Below are 19,792 nucleotides of genomic sequence, written 5' to 3' on the forward strand. Positions count from 1 at the left end.
GCAATGGGTTTGTGTAAAGTGCGACACCCGGCAGTGGTACTCCTGGACCCTCTCATATCTGCCAGAGAAGGCTCCTCTTTCAGCTTCTGCGTATGAGTTTGCAGGTTCTTGCTTCAAGTGCATGTGGTAAAGGAGTCTCTTTTCCCCAGTTCTGTATATTTCTCATCAAGGATATGCAATGTGCAAGGTTCACTCATTCTGCACGTAGAACCTAGATATCCCATTGGCCACTGTGCAATTGAACTTTCATTTGGCCCATTAAGTAGCTCTGGAAAAGGCTAGTCCTTTCCTGCCCAGCTTGAGACAAATGGCAAGATAGAATCCAGTGCCATCCATCCGTCTGTCTGTCCGTCTATCCGTTCATTCACCTCTCTGTCCATCCAAAATGTACTGAGTGTTTACCTTGCGTAAAATACTGTATTCGTGGGGTATTTTGTACTTTTCATATTTAAACATTTCACATTTAATTTATTTCTTCTCTATAAGATGTTTGATATCCGTTCCTTTTCTTTCAGGCCCAAAGCTTAACAGTCTATTGTAAATTTATGACCTCGCTGCTATTTAGAAATAGAGTGTTTTACAGAAGCTTTTGCAGAAGAGCAAATTGGAACAAAGTTTGAATCTCTTCTCACAACAACCCTATGAGGAGTTTCTTTGTTGGGGAAAAAAATCTGGTTATAATTAAATTAATTTTTTATGAGTTTATTCGAGTAAGACTAGACTTTTTTGGCCCAAATGAGAGGAGTTATATATCTAAACAACTTAAAACAACAGGCTGATGGCAAACTCCATCAAATCCTGAAACTCTGTTTGGTATTGACCCATTTTTAAAATCAAGAGCATCCAGGCTAGTGTACTGAAGTACTTGGGCATTTTAATCTTTCCATAATCTCTCATTTTCTTCTCCATTCCACAAGCATCTTTCTTGCCTGAGTTATCCATATAATTGAATATCTATGTATATATGCACACATATATGTACGCACATGTGTATATGTACATATACATTTTTGGCGGGGGTGTCGCTTGTCGGGGGAAGACACAGCGACCCTCCGGTTTGCCTTGCATTTCCAGACTTGCCCTATGATATGGAGAGTCCCTACTGTTCCTGTTATAACAGGTCATTCATGACACCTGACCAAACACAGATACTTACATGTGTCCTTGTTTTATGGCACAGATGCCTCTGCAGTGCTTTAGCCTTTAAACCCATAACTGTTGGATATATGGTGCCTGGAGAATTATAATCTATGCACATATTCTGTCATTTTTATATATAAGTAAAAATTGCACTAAAGGTGAACAACATTAAATTAGACCACTGTCACGTTCATCTCTATGTGTTTCTATTTGCATGTGATACACATGCTGTCTTCACCTAGGGCCAAATACCATTTCTAAAATGTGTATGTGCCGCCCGCTCAGGGAAGCCGACTTGCAGCCTTCGGTTCTTTTGTGAACGGTTGTTCAGAGGTTTCTCACTGGATTCCGCCCATGCAGCTTCCCCTCGCACCACTGGAGGCGGCTCATGGCGCACATCCCCCCTCCCCGCCCACAGGTGCTCTCTCTTATTTCCTCTGACACCTGCAAATGGAATGGCAGGGGACCTCACACACACAGAAAGGCAGCCTGACCTGCCGGCCGAGTGCCAGCTGCTGGCTATCTCAGTTCTGAGCTCTGTGGCTCGTGCCCTGAAAACTGGTCAGTTTCTCGCTTCTGAAGCGGCCGGACTGACTCAGCACATCAGAAGGCGCCTGAGGTGGAAACGGCCCCTCCACGTACACGTTTGAGGGGGTTGGGGGGCCTGCTTCCCCAAGGAACCGTCTGGCCCTGGGCACGGACCTCATCCGGATACTGGCCCAGCGGGGCCAGGAAATTCCTGTTCAACTTGAAAGAAGCAGAAAGAGAGGGAGGGAGGAAGGGATGTAGGGATGCACGGGTGGGGTGGGAGGAGAGAGAGAGAGAGAGAGAGACATTGCAATTAGGCAACGAGAAGGCCACCATGGCTTAACGGAGCCAGGAGGGATACTTACTGCTGACTAACTGGCCCACGCTCAAAGCCGAGGAGGAGGAAGATGAGGAGGAAGCAGAGGAAGGCTGCCGGGCGGGGCTCTGAGACATGGCTGCTTGGCTGTGAGCCAGGTGCAGAAGGCTGCTTTGGGAGGCCGCTTGACCCACCGACGTCTGGGAGGGCTGGTGGAGCTACAATGGGGGATGTAAAAAATACACAAAGGCATGAAAAACTAGGAGGGAAATGCCAGGGAACAGAAGTGTCATCTGGGGTTGAATCATTTCCAAGAAGATACGCTTCTCTGGAAGAGTGCACACCCTACACCACAGGGAGGATTTTTTTTTTTTTTTTTTTTTGTATATAATATGTTGCTGCTGTCTTGACAGGCATTTTATTAGTAATTCTAAATATATTATTAATTTCTTACTTAGCTTGCTGGAGCACCCAATTTTCTACATTTCCTGACCGCGGTGTGCCATTGGACTCTTTGTGCCTGTTCACGCAATTACAGCGCGCTTGACAGGCTTCTCCAGAACGTATAGATAAAATATAACACCTACCATCAACTCGGAATGCAAACCGCAATATCAAAGGCAGGCTGTGCCCAGCCATTGTCTCTTAGGTAACTGGTGTTTTTAGGAAAGTTCCAATTTAGGCTGAGTGTATATGGGAACTTCCTGCTCTCCCAGACCCAAGAGTCTGGGTGTATTACTGTGGAGTCGGAAAAAATGCTCTGTAAGATCCTTTGGAAATTAAGAAAGAAATTGGGGCAGTCAGGACAAAAGTACTGATTAATACTTGTAGCTCTCTGTTGTCACTGTCTTACTCTGTGCCAGCACTTTGTTCGGGACTTTTATGCCCTCTCATTTCACTCCTACGTCAGCCTGAGAAGTGGGCATGATTTTGACCCCTTTTTTACCAACAAGGAAGATGAGGCACAGAGAGTTTAAAGGATTTGGTCAGTTCCTTTGGCAGGTGGGGAGGATCTGGTCTCTGGGCCCGTGAAGTCTGACCCCAGGGCTTGAGCTCTTAGTCATAGCGCCTCAAGAAAGAATTCACTTTTTGAAAAATTCTGTGTGCCGTAAGGAAGGTGGTCTTTATGTCCATGTGCTCATGACTCCTTTACAGGTCATCAAAGTGCTGTTGTTCTGAAAGCTGAGAAGCTCAGCTGAGGGGAGGAAGAAGAGACAAAAGGGAAACGCTTGCAGGTGCCGGGTCCACTTATATGCCCGGGAGGGGTCTCACCCATGTATTGACCCTCTAGGAAGCTGACACAAAGGGCAGCCCAGGACCCAGCACAGGTGCACAGGTAGCCTCAGCAGTGGCCACCTTTGTTGGTTGGACAGAGTACTTTACAAAGTGCTTTCATAGCCATCATCACACTCCCAGAGGTGTAGGAAGGTCTTTATAAAAGGTTTTTATAAAAGGTAGTCAGACTGGGGGCAGAATCAGGCCAAGCCCTGAACTTTGGTGGAAGAGCCACTACACAAAATCAGGCACTGACCTTTGACCACCTCCTCGGGATCTAAGAGTCAGCCCGGGAGGTTTCAACTTCACACTTGTCCCTGCTTTCCCAGTGTGTGTTCAATTTCTCATTCAACTTTACCGAGATATAATTTACACATAATAAAATACACCCATTTAATGCAAACATTTTGATGAGTTTTGTCGAATGTATACGTCTGTGAAACCACCACATAATCAAGATACAGAACCTTCCTATCATTCTATGAAATTCCCTAAGCCCCTCTGCGATCAATTTTCCCTCACCTCCTGGCTTTCTGCCATAATGGACCCATTTGGCATGGCTCTAAAAATGGAATTGTATGGCATGTCCTCTTTCTGCATCTGGCTTCTTTTGCTCAGATACCGTTGTTGAGATTCGCCTGTTTTGTTGCATGTATCAGTAGCTCATTCCTTTTTATTGCTGAATACTATATATAGCGTATACCTGTATGTATACCTATGCCACAGGTTGTTTATCCATTCATCTGTTGATGGACATTTGGGTTATTTCCAGTTTGGTGCTGTTATGAAGAAAACTGTGATAAACACTGATGTACAAGTCTCTGTGTGTACCTTGTGTTTTCATTTCTTATATGTAAATACCTAGGAGTGGAATTGTGGAAATGACTGGGTCATACCATAAATGCCTATTTACCTTTTAAAGAAACTACCAAGCTGATGTCCAAAGTGGTGGTAGCCTTTGACAGTCTCACCAGCAACGTATGACAATTCCAGTTGCTCCACATCGGCACCAACACCTGGGATTGTCAGTCTTTATAATTCCCTAAAGTGTTTTTAACCATCAATTAACATCTTACTTTCAAACAATTGTCAGTCAAGTGCTACTTTGGAAATGTGCTTCAGGAGCTATTTCCCCTCTGGTTCCCGTGGTGATGCTTTTGCTTCTCCCATTCATGTGGTATCTCTATGTGACAGAGACACTTGGCGTGATTACAGGAAGTAAATGGTTGTCCCTAGGCCACGAGTCTGCTGAACATTAGGATCCAGGCTCCCGCCTCACAGTTCAGGGCTCTTTCCAGGATGCCAGGGTGTCCCGCTCCAGAATTGTCTGCAGTTACATCTCAAGTGAACAGCCTTATTATTACTCCACTGTGCAAAGACTGTGAACTGAAGACAGTTGTAATTGACACGGAACCCAATTTAATATGCATCAAGCATCTGCCTAAAGTAATTAGCCAGTCTGCTGAGCACATAATCAACAACTGAATCCAGTAAGTTTTATTCTGTAGGAATGCACACTGAAGATGAAATCTATTTTTAATTTGCCTAATAAATTGTGATGGATATTTGCATGTCAGTCTACCCCCTCTAGCCTATTGAGTTGTCCTTCTAAATATTGTTACTTGACAAAAGCTTTGTACAGTTTGGAGTTACTGAATGAGCCAGTCTTCGGTTTTACCATTTCATCAATAAAAACTGGCCCTGGGTGTGGCAAAGTACCATCAAGGAACTGGAAAAGACAATAATCAATTAAAATTTTTCTTCCTCAGACACAACTCAGTAAAATGACTAGGCTGCAATCTCATTGAGGAGTCACTCAAGCAAGCTATGGCTTATGCATTAAGCTACGCAGGAGAAGGAATTCTAGAAGAAAGTAAAATAGATCTTTTAGGGGTTTGTTCTATGTCTACATAGTTAGAGAGATGAATCTAAGATATCTAAGAATCTAGGAAAGATGTATTTCTTCCAAAGAAAATAAGCATGTTTTAGGACACTGGGGTCCTGCTTACCCTCCAGAGTTCAACCAGACACTTCAGAACCAATAAAAATTCTGAAAGGTTCTTAGTTGTCAAAAATCAAGATTTTATGGTTATGGCATTTCTAGCAGATTAATACTGGCTGAGAGCACGGAGAGTCCACACAAGAGGAAAGTGAAGGGGCAGTTCATGTTAGCCTGGGGCTTTGCTTTATCCAGAGAAGGAAGGAGAGGACGATGCCCATCCCACACAGTCAATGAGAAACAGGGAGGCACAGGATTGAGTCTGAAAAGCTTTATACTTCTGCCGCCTCTCACAGGCTGCCTTCGATGCTTTGTTTGTGTTAGTTGGCACTGCTGCAGATGTTTAACATATTCAACAAAAATAGATACAGGCACACTTTGAAGTCCTTCTTGATCGTCTGTGCCACTGCTCCTCATATACCTTCTATGTGTAACACACTATATCCTTAATAATATTTTAGTTTCTGGAATAAAGCATCTTCTAATTAAATTCACGATTGACATAAAAGCAAGTGGGGGTGGAAAATTGTAGGGCGCGGTCAGCTAACTGCTACGCGGCAGGAAGCTGAAATAAGCTGAGTCATCCTTCCTGTGGCCACTGCGCTTGCGCTAAGTATACTAATGAGGTTTTAAAGTAGCGACCTATCCGATGCTGGCTCACAAATCGCACCATCGGCGAAAGCCAATCACAGAGCGACACATGTTCTTAATCCCTATATAAGCAGACTGCTATAGGATTGCGGGGTCTTCCTTCCATCTTTCTTCAACCAAGCTGTGCTCCAATAAAGTGTGATACGAGAAGAATCTTGCGTGTGGCGGCTCGTTATTCTGCTGGTCGGAAGCGGCTCGCCGCATTTGGTGCCGAAACCCGGGAACTTCGCGCCCTGCATGGAGGACCGATTCAGAACTCGACACACGGAGTGGTAACCGTCGGTGAGTAGTCCAGTCAGGTATGTTTTTCGGGGGTTTGGAGCCTGAAGTTTTTACTTTCGCTTTTGTCCTTTTAGTGTTTCTCATGTTTTTCGTTTGCTTGTGGCTACGGTACCACCAGCCCGATCGAGTGTGTCTTCCCTGGCCGATAGATAAGTCAAGCATTTTTGGGAATAGTTCGTCCACGGAGCCTACAACTGATTTTCATGAGCCTATTCAAGCCCTTTTAAGGGACCGAGGGCTAAAGCTCTCTCATAAAAACATAAGTAGGCTGCTACAAGATATCGAAAGTGCCGCGCCGTGGTTTGGGGTATCAGGCAGCTTGACTGTTCCGTCATGGGAAAAACTCGGAAAAGACCTAAAGGAGTGTAACACAAGGGGAGAACTTTCTCGAGGTGCTCTCCCCTTGTGGAGCATGATACTTTCTTGCCTAAAGGAAGGAAAATGTGAAGAAATTATTCAACGAGGACGCAAGGCTCTTAGCATGTGTCAAGATAGCGCATCAGAGAATGAACAAACAGGGACTACGGTAGATAGGTTTGAAATTATGAAAAGAGAAAAAAGAAAACAAAAGGAAAAGCAAGAAACGGTGCCAGGATTATATCCAATCCTAGATGAGTTTAAGGGATTATATTTGTTTCAACCTGATATCTAATAGAGGGATAAGACGTAAGTTATAAGGCATGACCGCCCCTATAGAAGCCCGCGGAAATTTAAACCGCCGAGGCTTGGGTTTTTCTCAAGGGTCACTGAGTTTATGATTACATGGAGGACCACAACACCTGTGTGGGTACCTCAGTGGCCTTTGTCAAAGGAAAAACTGGAGGCGGCATCCAAACTAGTGGATGAGCAGTTACAATTAGGGCATTTAGAACCCTCCCAGTCACCCTGGAATACTCCGATTTTTGTTATTAAGAAAAAATTAGGGAAATGGCGTTTGCTTCATGATCTGCGAGCTATAAATCAGCAAATGCAAATTATGGGGCCTATACAGCGCGGTTTGCCAGTATTGACAGCTCTTCCGCGAAACTGGCCTGTTATAGCAGTAGATATTAAAGATTGTTTCTTTTCTATTCCTTTGAATAGTCGAGATAAAGAAAGATTTGCCTTTACTCTGCCCTCTGTTAATCATGAACAGCCCGATAAGAGATATCATTGGGTTGTGCTCCCTCAAGGTATGGCCAATAGTCCTACTATGTGCCAACTTTATGTTGACATGGCCTTGCAACCAGTAAGAAATGAATTTCCTAAAGTTAGGATTATTCACTATATGGATGATGTTTTATTGTCAGCCCCTTGTATGGAGTTGCTTGAACAGGCCTTAGGCGTTTTGATTAAATATTTAGGGAATGGGGGATTGTTTCTTGCTCCCGAGGGAATACAGAAGGGAGATGTTGTAAATTTTTTAAGGAGCTGCTGTACATGGGAATAAGATAGTACCTCAAGAAATTGAGATTGGGACTAATTGCTTAGAAGCATTGAATGATTTTTGGAGGTTGCTTGGAGATGTGAATTGGATTCGGCCATATTTAAGTTTAACCCGCTTGGATCTAAAACCTTTGTTTAGTGTATTAGAGGGAAATCCTGATCTTAATTCCCCACGCCAATTGACCCCAGAAGCCCATCAGGCACTTCAAAAGGTAGAACAAGCTATTACAAATGCACAATTAGAACGCTGTGATGATTCTCAACCTGTTTGGATCCACACGCGCTCTAACAGCGCTAGACTCTACGATACAGGCTCAAGAGTTTCATAAGCTTCATCTACAGTCTTAAGAAAAAAAAAAAATTTAACATTACCAGAGCTTTGGCTAGGAATATTGTGAAGAGTTGTTACCCAAAAGACTGGGGTTAACCCCAGAGGCATTCCAAAAGCTTTGCTCTTTTTTGTCAAAAAATGCAGGTGATTCATATTACAGGCTTGCCCTATAATCCACAAGGAAACTAATGAAAGCCTATTGTGAACGACAGGGTTTGTCAATGAGGCAGATCAGCTTAAAGAACTCTTAATAAAATAAAAAGGGGGAATCGCAGAGAACTGTACCCCTAGACAGAGACTTTCACTTGCCTTATTTACACATTTAAATGATGCCAATCAATGGAAGGGCCCGGATCGTGTTATTACTCGATCCAGGGGATCTCTAGTGTCTCCCCACAGGATCAAGATCCGATCTGGGTGCCATCAAGACTGACGAGAATTGTTGAAGAAAACTTCAGAGAAGATGCTGAGCTGGATGTTCCTGATGATTCTTAATCGAAGTCTTTGTATTAGTTGGAATTCCACAAAGGATTATTCAAATTGTGCAACTGAGTGCTGCCGGGCTGGAGCCCGTTGCCTTTGGAGATTTTGCCTCTTGGCTCTCTTCTGCCTTTTCCTCCTTTGGGGAGTGGGTGGGGGTAGGAATCTTTGGAGTCTGCTGTGTATTTGGGATTATGCTGTGTCTCTGGTTGGTCTGTCGTGTGCGCATCAGGGCACATCGAGATAGGGTCCTGCTCACTCAGGCACTTCTGGCTATTAAGGAAGGAGATTCTCCCGCAGCCTGGCTCTCCGCCCTGAATAATTCGAAATGATTGCCCTTGCACAGAGAGGCCTTGTTGCCATTGCACCTCTATAGGGAGTCATCCATTGTCCTGATTGCCCTTGCACAGAGAGGCCTTGTTGCCATTGCACCTCTATAGGGAATCAGCCATTATTCTGAGTCAGCCTTTGCACCCTGCAGCCCTTGTTGGCATTGCACGCAGGAAGGTGTCTCAAACATGCCAACGGAAAACTGCCCTCGAACAGTGAGCACATCATGAGGTGAACACTTGTACGGGCTACATTCTGCTTGGTGTTCTAATAAATAAAAAAGGGGGAGATGTAGGGCGCGGTCAGCTAACTGCTACGCGGCAGGAAGCTGAAATAAGCTGAGTCATCCTTCCTGTGGCCACTGCGCTTGCGCTAAGTATACTAATGAGGTTTTAAAGTAGCGACCTATCCGATGCTGGCTCACAAATCGCACCATCGGCGAAAGCCAATCACAGAGCGACACATGTTCTTAATCCCTATATAAGCAGACTGCTATAGGATTGCGGGGTCTTCCTTCCATCTTTCTTCAACCAAGCTGTGCTCCAATAAAGTGTGATACGAGAAGAATCTTGCGTGTGGCGGCTCGTTATTCTGCTGGTCGGAAGCGGCTCGCCGCAGAAAATGGGATAAAATGCAGAACCAGAATGTGATAGAGGAGACGGAAAAGTCAGTCCACATAAACAGTAAAATTCAAATGGGATTAAATATAGAGAAATTCATTTGATGGGGGAGGGAGGAGAAACTGTCCAAACACACAGAGGCAAAATGGAGGAGACCTGGGCTTTTATAAATATCTCAGGGAGGCATAACGAACCCCCAGCTAAAGCCCCCTTGTGGTGCTATGGAGAAAATGAGTATAACCCCGCGGGCTCTAGCAGAAGAAGCCAGAGTGTGCAGGAAGACATCATGATTCTCCCTCCTTCTCTGCAATGGCTGGCATTTTTCTGTGTACTGGGTCCCTTATAATAGCTGGCAGAGAAATGAAATCAGTGGTTCTCAAGATTCAGGGCTTTCAGAATCACCTGGAGGGCTGTTAAAATACAGAGCCCTGGGCCCCATCCCCACAGTGTCTGGTGCAGTAGGTCCAGGGTGGGCCTCAAGAATTTGCGTTTCTAACAAGTTCCCAGGTGAAGATAATGTTGCTGGTTGAGGGACCACCCAAGGTTTTGGATGGAGCTTCTCCTACACAAAAGGTAAAGAAAGTGGACTTACTATGTCTAGACAAGAGAAGCCCGAGCCTGAGTTCAATAAGAACCTTTACTAATTAGGAGGGCATAAAGAATACCTGAGTGTCATTGAGGAGTTCATTCTACCGTGGACAGGACAACTGCACAGGTGTCACATTTGCTGAAAGATTCAGGGTTGACCTCAGGACAATCTAACTTGAAAAATTTTGAGGACTAAAATTTTGAAAGATTTTGATAACTACCATCTCCCTTGGGTATCATGTTCTAGACATTTAAATCTAGAGATTTCAGTTATCAAAAATTTTCTAGACATGATACCCAAGGGAGATTTTAGTTATCTCTGCAGGAAGTTTAGAAAAGTATGGAGGGAGTTATCCTTCTGGCAGAGTTTAGGAGACCTACTGGGTTTCCTCTGGCTCAGTTCCATGGCTCTGAAGCATCTCTTGAGGCTATAAGCAGGAAGCAGAGCCCCAGGTGTAAGGCCCCATCATAGGCCCCTCCTGCCTGCAGGGGAGTAGGTATGGCAGAAGCTCTAATGGTCTCAGGAAAGAGAACTGAGAACAGTGTCACTCCTCCAGCCACCATGAGGATGTGAGGAAGTGAGGAGAATCAGAACCTGAGCAGCATTCGGGGCCGATTCCCAGACACAGGCAGCAAAGGCCAAGGCAGTCATCACGCAAGCTTGGGACACACGAGCAGGGCTCAGCAGGGACGGGGATGCGACAGGAGTCAGATCTTAGTGCAGAGGAAGGGCTTGACAGAGAGAAAAGAGAACTAGAGAAGACAGCGCTGTGTGGAAGGTATCCCCAGGCTGCCGGCAGGTGCTCATTTGGAACATACTGCAAAATGCAGAAGACACAGAATTGGAAAGCCACAGAAGGGCCTGGGCTGCGCTCTCCTGGGAGCGTGGCTCTGGGATCCGGCGTCCCGGACAAGGAAACACTATGCTTTGGCAACAATTAAATTTGAACATGACGGACGGAGCACCCAGCATGGGCGGGGTCCTGAGCAAGGCTGAATCAGTCTGGTCTCAGCCTCCTTTCAGGTACAGACTCATAGTGACAGTACAGGTTGATGACAGTGAACGGAGCAAGGGGAAGTCAGAGGTGAGGGAATGACACAGGCAAGCTTCACAAAGGAGGGATCCTGGGCAGAGGGACAGTGGCGGGAGCTTCCCAGACACAGGAGGTGGGAGAGGCATTCCAGGCCAGGGGCACAGGGTGTGCAGGGAGCCTGCCCCGTGTCAGCTGAGCTCAGCAGCGGGGGGATAAGGGGAGACCATAGAGGTGAGATGCCCAGATATGTGGCTGGAAGGTCAAAGATCTGTTTTGTATTGGGGTCACTGACACACATTTCATCCGTCCAGGAAACCCCTACGCTATTTTAGATCCCTTGTGGGTGGAAATGCCTCGTGTGTGTCTCATTCTGGGGGGCTCCAAAAAAAAACTGGGCACTACTGATTCAGGTAAGGGCTGGGGAAAAACAGGGAAGTGAGTACGTTTTTTTTACTTGAAAAAAATGGACGGATTTGGAGAATCATATGGCATTTTAGAGAGCTAGGTGAAATAAACCACTTTGCTTTGTCTTCCTATTGGCATCAAGATTACAGTTTGAAGAACAATTGAGTGCCTTCATGGGTGGTAGTCTCCAAGCATTACAGCTACGGTATTTAATTTTTGAAAAATTTCAATGCTTTGATTTTACAAATTAGAACATTTTCCCTTTCAAATGTCTCTATTTCCTTAATGACACTAAAAAAAAACCCCTCCCATTAACTTTTGTTGGGATTTAGTCAGAGGAAGAATAAATATACACAAAATGATGTCTGTGCTGCTCATGAAGAAATCATTAATTCACAGTCACAGGATAGTAAGAGCAAACCCCGGGCACCTGGGTGACTCTGACTTTTGAAGCTGCAGAGTCCCATGGAGGGAATAGTTGAGCTCCCGCCAACTATTCTGTATTAAGTAATTTGTTTCATGCACAGAAAGATACTCCCCTCTCTCTCTCTGTCTCTCATTTTTATCTAGTCCTTTTCTCACTCTTATTGTCTTGCATTGCTCACCAAGGATCTCTGATGTGATATCTAGGGCTATCAGATCCTGGTATATATTAAAAAAAAAATACTGTTTGTATTTCAGATGATAATGTTGCAGGTTCTCAATCTTTCATCACTGGAATAAGTCATCATCAAGACTGGTTGACTCTTCACTCAGATTTTATTCAGGCTCTTCTAACTAGTGGCAGGCAGGTGTAAAAATTAAAGATGCAATTACTTTTATTAAATTAAAACAAATCACCCCATGTCGTCTGGCCCAAGAGCTCTGTACTTCACTCCATAAAACTGGACCTCTGAGTATGAGTTAGGGAACTCTCTGCTCCTGTAATTTATGACATATTTTACTGTTGGAGCTATGCTCTTGTGAGATCAAGCATTTGTCATAAATCACATGAAAAAAATAAACTGAGAAACTTCTCTACTGTACGATAGAAATCCTTTATTTTTTAGTGGCTGTCCATATTATACTTCTTCAATGTAAAGGGTAATATTTAAAGAAAAAAATTGAAGACCACTATCCTTATACCTCCAGTTGTGAGCTTTTTACTTTTGGACTCTGGGCATTTTATGATCCATTCTCCTCAGAACCCCCACTTTTATATCTGGGACTCAGACTTGAGCATTTCCTGTCGATTCACCCAACTTGTTAACTTTACTACACATTCCAAGGTGTTTCAATCAGAGCTGATGCCAAGAAACAGTAATAGTCATTCATCTAATTGCTGCAATTTTCCTGACATTTCTCACCAGCTTCCTCAACGGTTCCCTTGATCTTTCTGGTACTTGGATAGACCACTGGCACATGCCTTGAACAACGGGATGGGCCCATGGGCCTCTGCCGCGACTTGAGGATTCAGGAAGGTCTGCATGTCACTCTTTTCAGCCGTGCACACGTTTCCTCTCAGCACGTACATATATGAGAGATGCACGCTTCTATACGTGCAAGTTGAGTCTTGCTCTCTGGGAGGCTGGTTGTAAGCGACACGAGTTGGAGGTGCAAGGCACATCCCCTAGAGGCTGGCTGTTTCTTCCCAGTTGCTAGATGTCTGATTCTACAGTGACAAGGACGATGGTGATTAGACCTTCAGAGGATGAGACGTTCCCACCATGGTAATGAGGTTTCGTTCCAGGGGCCAACAGGTGCTGTGAGGAAGCTTCTGAGGTGCATCTGTGCTCACGGGAGAGACTGTGGAAATGGATTCATGATGTTGATTGTGGGCGACGATTTGAGGAGTGACACCACACCCACCTCTTACTTGCCGTTTCTTGGTTAGGTCCTTCTGGATGGAAACTGTACTACCCCAAATCTAGAGCTGTCATCTTATGTAACAGCGATGGTCTATCACCCACACACCCTCCTTAGAAATTCAAGGTGAGAGTGAGAGCTACTTTGTATTAAATGTTGTGGATATCTAAATAATCCTCATCTTCTTGGCAATTTACAACTTGGCTTTGCTGACAGAAAACAGTTCTTAGCAGATTGTATGAAAAAAGGTTGATCTTCTCATTTCCACCCCCAGAGATAATTTTGAACATAAGTTTGAACAGACGGAACTAGGCATTAAAAAGCCAGTGAAACATGGAGAATCTTGCCTTATTTGGGGGAACTATTTATTTATTTATTTATTGACCACGTGACATGCGGGATCTTAGTTCCCCAACCGGGGATCGAACCTGCACCCCCTGCATTGGGAGCGCGGAGTCTTAACCACTGGACCGCCAGGGAAGTCCCTTGGGGGAACTATTTAGAAGGTAGAGAATACAATGGAATCTTGTAAATAGTAAAAGAAAGAAAACAGCTGAGAGACGGGGGCAAGGCGTGAGGGTGGAAGTCCTCACGATACATTCGTCAGGGACTGTCGTCCCACTGCCTGAGAGGAAGCTGAGGAAGAAGAGGGTGGTGGGGACCGTGGCTCCCCAGGCAGTGGTTTAGATTCAGAGCGAGAACCAGCAGGAGTAAGAGAGGCCTCCCAACTGCTGTGTGAGGTAGGTGCTGGCATTTCCCCATTTTACAGATGAGAAAACCAAGGCACAAAGATGATGTGTAATGTGTTCAAATCACACAGGGACAAAGCCCATCCTTTTCAGTTTGAATATGAAGCCCCTTCCATGCCTGTCCTCAGACTTCCTCTACATTCCAATCACAGGAACCTTCCTTCTGTTTCTCAACACTCCGTCCTCCTTCACGTTTCCCTGCTTCTGTGCCTGCTGGTTCCACTGCCTGGAATGTTGTTGACCCATCATTTACCTGGTTGACTCCTACTCAACCATCAAGACTCAGTTCCAAACCATTTTCTCTGTGAGGACTCAAAACTCGCTAGACAAAGTTGGTCACTCCCATCTCTGTGATGATACTAAACTTTGTGCGCATCTGTCCTGTTACAGCACATTCTGGTTTATTTATTTATTTGCTTGTTTATTTATTTATTTACTTACTTATTTATGGCCATACTGCATGGCTTATGGGATCTTAATCCCCTTACCGGGCCCCCTGCAGTGGATCGAACCCGGGCCCCCTGCAGTGGAAGCACAGAGTCCTAACCACTGGACCGCCAGGGAGGTCCCAGGACATTGTTTTATTGCACAGAGGGACTGTGCTCATGTACCTGTGTCCTCTACAAGCTCCTTTAAGACCAGAAAGCGTCACTCTTTTACCCCTGTTTCTTATTAAGCAGGGGCCTGCTGTAGAGTGGGTTATCAAAAAAGGTTTGTTGAATTAATCAGAAGTTCCATGAGGTCAGGGACCACGTCTCTCTTATTCAGAGCTGTGTACCCAGCTTCTAGTATAACATACAGGAAAGTGCTTGATTGATATTTGAATGGAAAAAATGAACTGGATTGTCATGGTTTTAATGAAATTCTACCAGTTGGAACTTCCTATTTTTCTTTCCCTAATTTTTTTTTTAAAGATAGTTACTTTTTTAAAATTAATTAATTAATTAATTTTTGGCTGTGTTGGGCCTTCACCGCTGCACGCGGGCTTTCTCTAGTTGCAGCGAGCGGGGGCTAGTCTTTATTGTGGTGCGCGGGCTTCTCATTGCAGTGGCTTCTCTTGTTCCAGAGCACGGGCTCTAGGCTTCCATAGCTGTGGCACGTGGGCTCAGCAGTTGTGGCCTGTGGGCTCTAGAGCACAGGCTCAGTAGTTGTGGCGCACAAGCTTAGTTGCTCCGCGACATGTGGGATCCTCCTGGACCAGGGATCGAACCCGTGTCCCCTGCATTGGCAGGCAGATTTTTTTAACCACTGCGCCACCAGGGAAGCCCCCACTCCCTAATGTGTAGGCAGCATTCTCAGAAGCATCAGGTTGGGACTGCTTGGTGTTTAATACTTTTTTTTTTTCCCCTTTACAGTTAAGACATAACTGGTCTTGGTTTCTTCTTGACCACTTTGAAAATTGAAAGTTAAGTGTCAGCTAAGCAGAGATACATAAGAACACATATCTGTTGAATTTTAGGCCATTGTCTCTGTTATAATTGAATATATTCATATTTGTAGATTAGCAGCTATTTAATAGTTATCACCCATATTCACTAATAATGAAGAATAAAGCTACTTGCCTTTTTGTAAGTATTGATATGTTAGGATTAGTGGGATTAAATATCTTCTAATTTAAAAATGACTTTTCATTGAAAAGAAACAGAAGAAGGGCGGCCAGGAGAGGTGTCCAGGTAGCCACAGCTGCCTGGACACGGAGCCTTTACCTGCTGACCGGGCTTGATGGGGGAGAGCGTGATGCCCTGGGTGTTGATCACTGGCAGGATCTGGTTCCCGATGACCGTGGCGATGATCTGGCCCTGGGCGTTGGTCAGGAGCTGGGGGGTGATCGGCTGCACCTGAAGGCCCTGAGTGCCGCTCGCTGCTTGGCTTGACGGCCCCGGGTTCGGCATCAGAGGAATGGTCCCAATAATCTGCAAGAGACAGGCCCACAGGTGAGGTTCTGGGCTCTGTTCAGGGTCTGCACATGCACCTGAAGACCACTCATGCCCCGGCCTCTATCAGAGGCTCCCTGAGAGCCGGTTCATAATCCTTGAACAGATCCGGAGATGCGGGTGTGGAAGAAAGTGGCAGAGGATATGAGCATCTGAAGGAGAAACACACATGGACCGAGTGCGTGGAGGGAAGGGGAAAATATCTTATATAAAAATAAAATTATGGGCGAACAGATACACACTACTATATATAAAATAATTGACAAGGACCTGCTGTACACCACAGGGAACTCTACTCAACACTGTGTAATAACCTATGTGGGAAAAGAATCTGAAAAAGAACAGATACATGTGTATGTATATGAACCACTTTGCTGTACACTTGAATCTAGCACAACACTGCAAATCAACTTTACTCCAATATAAAATAAAAATTAAAAAAAAAAAAAATCAAGCATCAGTGAGGGCAGAAGCATGTGAACTCTGCCAGGGTAGCACAGATACCTGCTCTGTCTCCGAAGCAAGGGATAGACTCCTCACGCACTGCAGGCCCTCGTCTGGCTGGGAAGCCGCACCCCTTCCCCACAGGGCCCCTCACACACAGTGTGCTCCCTTCCATCCTCTCCTTTGCTCGGGTCTCCCCTGCAGTTTCCATCGCTCCTTGCCTTCCCCGACATTCTGTAACTCTCTCAAGGTCGGGGGCCAGCTCCCTGACACCCCAGCGGGACGACGGTGCCCCAGCAGCACCCTGGTGCTCACAGTGGTTGAGAGCCTGGGTCCTGGAGTCAGGGACACAGGAGTCCATTCCCAGCGCTGCCACCTCCTCTACAGCATTGTCAAGGAGCCTAAGCTTTCTGAAGGCTGGAGAGAACTGGGGTCATAAACGAATATTTGAAACTCAAAATAGAGGTGAAATGACTACCGAGGGCTGAAAATGTTTTAAAAGTGCATTTTATTTTTCATTTAGTTTTTAAAATAGATTTAATTACATTAATTAATTAATTAATGTTTGGCTGCGTTGGATCTTCATTGCTGCATGCAGGCTTTCTCTAGTTGCGGCAAGCGGGGGCTACTCTTCGTTGTGGTGTGTGGGCTTCCCATTGCAATGGTTTCTCTTGTCGCAGAGCATGGGCCCTAGGTGCATGGTCTTCAGTAGTTGTGGCGTGTGGGCTCAGTAGTTGTGGCTCGTGGGCTCTAGAGCACAGGCTCAGTAGTTGTGGCACACAGGCTTAGCTGCTCTGTGGCATATGGGATCTTCCCGGACCAGGGATTGAACCCATGTCCCCTGCATTGGCAGGCGGATTCTTAACTGCTGCACCACCAGGGAAGTCCTAAAAGTGCATTTTAAATGATGTGTTTTAAAGTGGCCCTAAAGGTTAGCAGGCCAAGGCTTCTGTGGCAGGTAGGGGAAGGCTGTCCTTTGCATCTGATAGCCTCTGTCTTCCGTGAAGGGATGGTGCGGAGAGGCCTGGCTGGATCCGAGCACCATGTTACGGAGAAAGGGAGCATGAGCTGAGGCATTTATAAGATCTGGAAACACTGAACACATTTGTGGACCACGTTTGTCCCTGTCCACCGACACGGACAAATCTAATCTGTAAGCTTGCTTTGGGTTAGGGAGAAAAACAAAAATCTGATCTGTAAATAAAGAAAATGTGATCTCCGTTTCCCAATGTCATGGACTCTCCTGGGGAAAGCTGTGGAGCTTGGGTTGCACGCTTTCCCTCCAGGTACCACAGGGTGGTTACGCAGCTCTGCTCTGCTGGTCGTCTTCCAGGGCCGCTTCCCAGATGTGAACTGTGGTGACTTGGCCTAGGGGCCACCGCGACACATTAATAATACTGCCTTAGGAAGTGCTTTCGTGGATACGGTTTCCATTCATTCCACATTCTCACAACAGCTCAGTCCTGTGGGCCCTAGTCCTGCCCCTTGTTACTTGATGAAACAGTGGAGGGTCAGGGAGGAGTTTGCAAGTGGCAGAGCTGGAGTCCAGGTCTGGCCCCCCATGTGCTCACTTTCTAAATGTCACCTGGCTCCTACCACAGGGAGGACACAGGAGGGCACCTGCTCTTAGGAAAGGCCCTGCATCCTGTTCGCAATTTCCCACCAGATGGGAAATTGTAGACTAAGTTTATAAACGATACCGTTTTCTATGCCCACAGTACCCCAAGCAGGGCTTTGAATGCAGCTTCTCAATAACTGTCTTTGGAAGGCATGGTTTCCAGACTCAGCTGTCCCTTGGATTCCAGATACAACTGGCACTGCAGAGGACCTGCGAAACCACAGGATTCAGTGCCAAAGATCAGGATGGAGAGACGCCCCCCTCCTCACTTAGCAGGCCGTGTTTCTACCACAAAAGCCCCTGTGGGAAGGCGCTAATGAAGGAACTGTGCGAATATCTAGTCTCCACGGCAGCTGTCAATGGCTGCCGATAGAGGTCAAGTAATTAGGTGAGAGTGGTCAGCGGTCCCGCAGGGAGTCCGCAGCTCCGCAGCCTCACTGAGCAGGCCTGCGCTGTCCCCCCAGCAGCACTGGCCACGAGCGTGTCCCATCCGTGCCGCAAGGACAGGAGGCGTCCACGTCAATAGATCAGGGCACGTAAGTACTTTATTGATGACTGGTCTTGCATTAGGCATCCCAAGATGCAAAGGCTGTTCCTGTGACCCCACAGGCAATGGCGGGGAGGCCTGGGGAGCAGGCTCCTTGTCCTACTCTGACGCTGGCTACTTCCGCGTTCCTCATTTGCACCATGAAAGACACAACCCCCTTTGCCCCCAGTGCACTGTGAAAGCTCAGAGGCTGACCCATCGCCTCTGGCTTCCTCGTATCTTGGGCCTGGGAAGCCCTGCTCCACCTGATTGGGCCCAGTTGAAAGCCTACAGAAGGAAGCTGGATTCATTTAGGTGGCAGGGTTGCGGGTTCTATTTTAGGCAGGATGTCAGCGTGTTTAGCCTGGGAGAAGGCTTCAGAGGGAGGCAAGGCGCCTGACAGCTACAGAACACACTGTGATGCAGGCGAGGCTTCCTGCTCCCGAGAAGATTGACACGAGTCGGTGCTCACCTGGCGGTAATGAGAGGCTGTGCCTGCGTTCTGGGTGGAGAGAAGAAGAACGGCAAACGCGAACATCTCACCAGCCTCTTCCCCAGGTGCTGCCTCACTTGCCAATACTGCACGGTGACATTAAAACATGGCGCCACTTTTTGTGTCCCCTCCCTTCGTTCCTCTCTTCTTTCCTGGGCCCTAGCATCACTTACAGAGAGCAGGACAGCGCTAGTGTCAGAGCCAGAGGGACCTGCAACGGCCTGATGGAGGGAACACTTTCATAGGAACGTTGTGCCTGCGAGGTGGCAGGGCAGGAAGGGTGATTCTAAAGTCAGGAAGGCTTCCGTGAAGTTGAGCATTTTTCATTTTTGTTCCTCTCTCAGGGGAGTTGGGATCATCATCTCAGCACGTCAAACACGTGGCAGTGCTCTGTGGGGAATTTTCTAATATTCCCCAATGCCTTACAACTCGCCCATTTTCATTTGCTCCCACGTATCCAAGTGTGGAGACGGTCACACACTGTGTTGTTGAAAACTTGTCAGATGTGCCAATTTTGCTTAGGTGGCTCCGATGCCTTTCAGCGCTTCCATAGGTCGCACGGAAACTCCTCCTTGGACTCTGACTTCCAACAAGGAAATGAGAGGAATCCAGGCAGCAAGGCGGGAGGCTCTTTGACCTGGGAAACTCAGATTTTAAATGAAAGGCCTTTCGCTATTCAAGGGAAATATTTGCATCTACACATGTTGCGACTATATCAGGAAATCAAAACTGAGGTTTGAAAAGGCGATTTGAGGGCAAAGATAGAAAGAGGCCGCTTT

General features: G+C 46.2%; 1 protein-coding gene across 2 annotated transcripts in view; it reads right to left on the reverse strand.

Moving 5' to 3' along the window:
- Window positions 1-19,792, reverse strand: part of POU6F2 (POU class 6 homeobox 2) — a 464,893-nt gene that overhangs the window by 11,579 nt on the left and 433,522 nt on the right. For both annotated transcript variants that reach the window (XM_079931511.1, XM_079931510.1), the window contains 2 exons: window positions 15,705-15,911; window positions 2,034-2,202 (listed from right to left, as the gene is read on the reverse strand). In XM_079931511.1, coding sequence (XP_079787637.1) covers window positions 2,034-2,202; window positions 15,705-15,911 — 376 coding nt within the window. The remainder of the gene's footprint in view (window positions 1-2,033; window positions 2,203-15,704; window positions 15,912-19,792) is intronic.

The sequence above is a fragment of the Stenella coeruleoalba genome (genome assembly GCF_951394435.1).
Source record: "Stenella coeruleoalba genome assembly, chromosome: 9".
NCBI lineage: Eukaryota > Metazoa > Chordata > Mammalia > Artiodactyla > Delphinidae > Stenella > Stenella coeruleoalba.